This window comes from Bremia lactucae, assembly GCF_004359215.1.
Source record: "Bremia lactucae strain SF5 chromosome Unknown BlacSF5_NotPlaced_18_SHOA01000004.1_1233567bp, whole genome shotgun sequence".
Lineage (NCBI taxonomy): Eukaryota > Oomycota > Peronosporomycetes > Peronosporales > Peronosporaceae > Bremia > Bremia lactucae.
Genome location: NW_027152030.1, coordinates 138,274 through 142,055, shown reverse-complemented (window position 1 = coordinate 142,055; position 3,782 = coordinate 138,274). Strand labels below are relative to the sequence as shown.

The following is a 3,782-nucleotide window of genomic DNA, read 5'->3' as shown; positions in this document are numbered from 1 at the left end:
TGGTACGGCTAATTATGAAAAAACCATGTCGCGGTAGCTCCGCTTAAAGGAGAAATTCTACTATAGTGAACTCGACATAGTAAAATCAGACGAAAGTGGGCAACCCAAAATCGTTATGTGACTCATGGACAGCCAAAAAGCGGCTGATAGGGTAGGTGTTGTCGTTAATACTAAGTCAGAAACAGACCTAGGACGGGTAAAAAATGGAAACTCCGGTCGCTGTAACGAATTCCAAGTAGATTTCTACCATAGTGTACTCGCTACCGAAATTATATTGAAAAAATGTGAATGTTCCAAAATCGTAATGCGAGACAAATGCGACCAAAAAGCGGCTGAAAGGGACTTTTGGGAAGCCTTTACTGAGTTAGCGATCAACTTGGTGCGGCTAATTACGAAAAAACCATGTCGCGGTAGCTCCGCTTAAAGTAGAAATTCTACTATAGTGAACTCGACATAGTAAAATCAGACGAAGTGGGCAACCCAAAATCGGTATGTGACTCCTGGACAGCCAAAAAGCGGCTGATAGGGTAGTTGTTGTTGTTAATATTAAGTCATACACGGGCCTAATACGGGCGAAAAATGGAAACTCCGGTCGCTGTAACGAATTCCAAGTAGATTTCTAATATAGTGAACTCGCTACCAAAATTATACTGGAAAAATGTGAATGTTCCAAAATCGTAATGCGAGACAAGTGCGACCAAAAAGCGGCCGAAACGGACTTTTGGGAAGCCTTTACTAAGTCAGTGATCACCTGGTACGGCTAATTACGAAAAAACCACGTCGCGGTAGCTCCGCTTAAAGTAGAAATTCTACTATAGTGAACTCGACATAGTAAAATCAGAGGAAAGTGGGCAACCCCAAAAAGGGGTATGTGACTCCTGGACAGCCAAAAAGCGGCTGATAGGGTAGTTGTTGTTGTTAATATTAAGTCATACACGGACCTAGTACGGGCGAAAAATGGAAACTCCGGTCGCTGTAACGAATTCGAAGTAGGTTTTCTACTATAGTGACCTCGCTACCAAAATAATACTGAAAAAATGTGAATGTTCCAAAATCGTAATGCGAGACAAGTGCGACCAAAAAGCGGCCGAAACGGACTTTTGGGAAGCCTTTACTAAGTAAGTGATCAACTTGGTACGGCTAATTACGAAAAAAACATGTCGCGGTAGCTCCGCTTAAAGTAGAAATTCTACTATAGTGAACTCGACATAGTAAAATCAGACGAAAGTGGGCAACCCAAAATCGGTATGTGGCTCATGGACGGTCAAAAAGCGGCCGATAGGGTAGTTGTTGTCATTAATACTAAGTCAGACTCGGACCCAATACGGAAAAAAGTTGGAAACTCCGGTCGCTGTAACGAATTCCTAGTAGATTTCTACTATAGTGAACTTGCAACCAAAATTATACTGAAAAAATGTGAACGTTCCAAAATCGTGATGCGAGACAAGTGTGACCAAAAAGCGAACGAAAGGGACTTTTGGGAAGCCTTTACTAAGTCAGTGATCACCTGGTACGGCTAATTACGAAAAAACCACGTCGCGGTAGCTCCGCGTAAAGTATAAATTCAACTATAGTGAACTCGACATAGTAAAATCAGAGGAAAGTGGGCAACCCCAAAAAGGGTTATGTGACTCATGGACAGCCAAAAAGCGGCCGATAGGGTAGTTGTTGTCGTTAATACTAAGTCAGAAACAGACCTAGTATGGGCGAAAAATGGAAATTCCGGTCGCTGTATCGAATTCCAAGTAGATTTTCTACTATAGTGAACTTGCTGCCAAAATTGTACTGAAAATAATGGGACCGTTCCAAAATCGTAATGCGAGACAAGTGCGACCAAAAAGCGGCCGAAGGGGGCGATTTCAGCGTTATCACGAGTCCGGTACTGGAAAAATTGAGCAATACCAGTTGTGGAAGGAACTCTGGGAGGACCGCATTAGATGGCGCTAAGTGATTGGTCCGATGTCAGTATGTGTCCAATAGGGCCTCCGTGGCATAGGCCGTGGACACATCGGTGAGAGAGGTGAAGGGGTGGCTGCCTGAGAAAACGAGGGCTACCCCGTCACGACCCGTGAAATCTTGAGTGGTCGTGTGACCAGAAGGCTTGCGCCTGTGAATCGGTAGAGTTGATGTAGTGATTTATAACCCTGAGGCGGTCAACCGAGGTAAACTTGGTTTCTTGAAGTGCGAGAAGGTGGTAGTCACGGAAGATGTTCTGAAATATGCTTCTGACTGCAGATCCCTAGCGGCCTGGCGCGTTTAGCCCGTTGATGTTGACGGACAAACCGCGCAGGTCCCATGGCGACTCAGAGGCGAGGTCCCTGGTCGCGGTCTGCGGTAATGGAGGAATCAACCGCCATCTGTCGAGGTGGCCACGGAAGATGCGTCGTCCGATGATTCCATAGAATGGTTGGTCGTGGTGAAGGAGGGAACGTCATGGCGCACAAGACGCATAGCTGAAGACAGATGGTCGCTCAAGTACGATTCGAAATCTCTGCCCAAGTGGGAGCGACATAGTTCGGCAAGAGTCCGGTTGGTCCAGAGTAGGAAGTGGGAATATTGGTAACATGAAACCACAGTATCTAAACACAAAGCCTGAACTTTGACCGGGTCACAGTAAATGGCAGGTGCATGCGTGCGCAGGAATAAATCAACTAATGCATAAGCACGTGCCCGAGTGGATGAGACGTCGTCGGGAAACAAGGAAGACAGGATAGTGCTCGCAGGTGGCGACAAATCGCCTGGATAGTCACGGGCAACCCTGCGCAAGAAGCTGCAATCGCTTCCGTGACTGGCGGAAGGTTTGCTACTGTATGTGCGTAAGAGGGCGTGTTCAACCACGATAGGGCATAGGGAATCCGAACCGGCATAAATGAACGGCGCGTAAACACACGGCTGGGCTGTCAAAGCTGCAACACGGTCTTCAGGTTCTGACAGGGCCGGAAGGTCCAAAACCGCTTTCTTTGCTCGGCTCCGATATTCCTTGCGAGAAAATGTGTTCGTGGAAGGTTCAAGTAGGGAGCGGGCGGCCACGAGGGAGCCGACTGACTCTGGTAAATTAATTGGAGAACAACTTATGGGGGAGGAGCCGTCGAAGGCGACGCAGTCTGCATCTCCCGCAGTGGGTTCATCCACATCGTGCTCACTGAATGCGAGTTCGAAAGAGGTCGGAGAGACTGGAAACCCGAAGACAAGGTATCCGTCCGTTGGCGAAGTGGTCGATTGCTCGATCAGGGTGGTTGGGCGGGGGGTCGGCGCGCCGGTACACAACGCGTGACGGGATACCTTGACCCATTCCTGAAGCGGGGCCGTAGCTTCAGGCCGGTCGAGGATTACCACGCCGTCGGGCAACGGCCGCGAACGGGTGGGGGAAGGGGGAGGTTGTACGGTCGCTGCTGGTCTAGTTGATACTGCAGGCTGGGCGGGTGGTGACGGAGGCGTCGCAGACGTCTGCGTAACTGGCGACGGAGAGCGGCGACGTGCGAGCGCCGCGGCTCTCTTTGTCAGAATAGAGGGCGGGACTACGCTATTGAGGGAACGTTTCTTGTGGTGAACGTAGACCGGTGAGTCAAAACCAGGAAACAGTATCTCACGAAGGGGCTGGCCATCCGACATGAGTTCCTGCGGAACGTCAGTTTGCGGAAACCAGACCGTGCGGTCCCTCGAAGTGAGGGGGCCGGCCTGGTGCGTTGGCGCGACAATGGGCTGAAGACCCAGGCGGGCAAAGTAGTCATATATTGCATCCTCTTCCAGATCTGAAGGGATGCGAGTCAGGTCCACATAGT

At 49.4% G+C, this 3,782-nt stretch overlaps 1 protein-coding gene across 1 annotated transcript in view; it reads right to left on the bottom strand.

Annotated features, from left to right (window-relative positions):
• Nucleotides 1-2,346: 2,346 nt before the first annotated feature.
• CCR75_005703 (uncharacterized protein) overlaps nt 2,347-3,782 on the bottom strand; it is a gene marked incomplete at both ends in the record, with an annotated part of 1,905 nt that continues 469 nt past the window's right edge. The window contains one exon of the mRNA XM_067963779.1: nt 2,347-3,782. This exon is cut by the window's right edge and continues 469 nt beyond it. Within this exon, the coding sequence (XP_067821943.1) occupies nt 2,347-3,782 (1,436 nt within the window).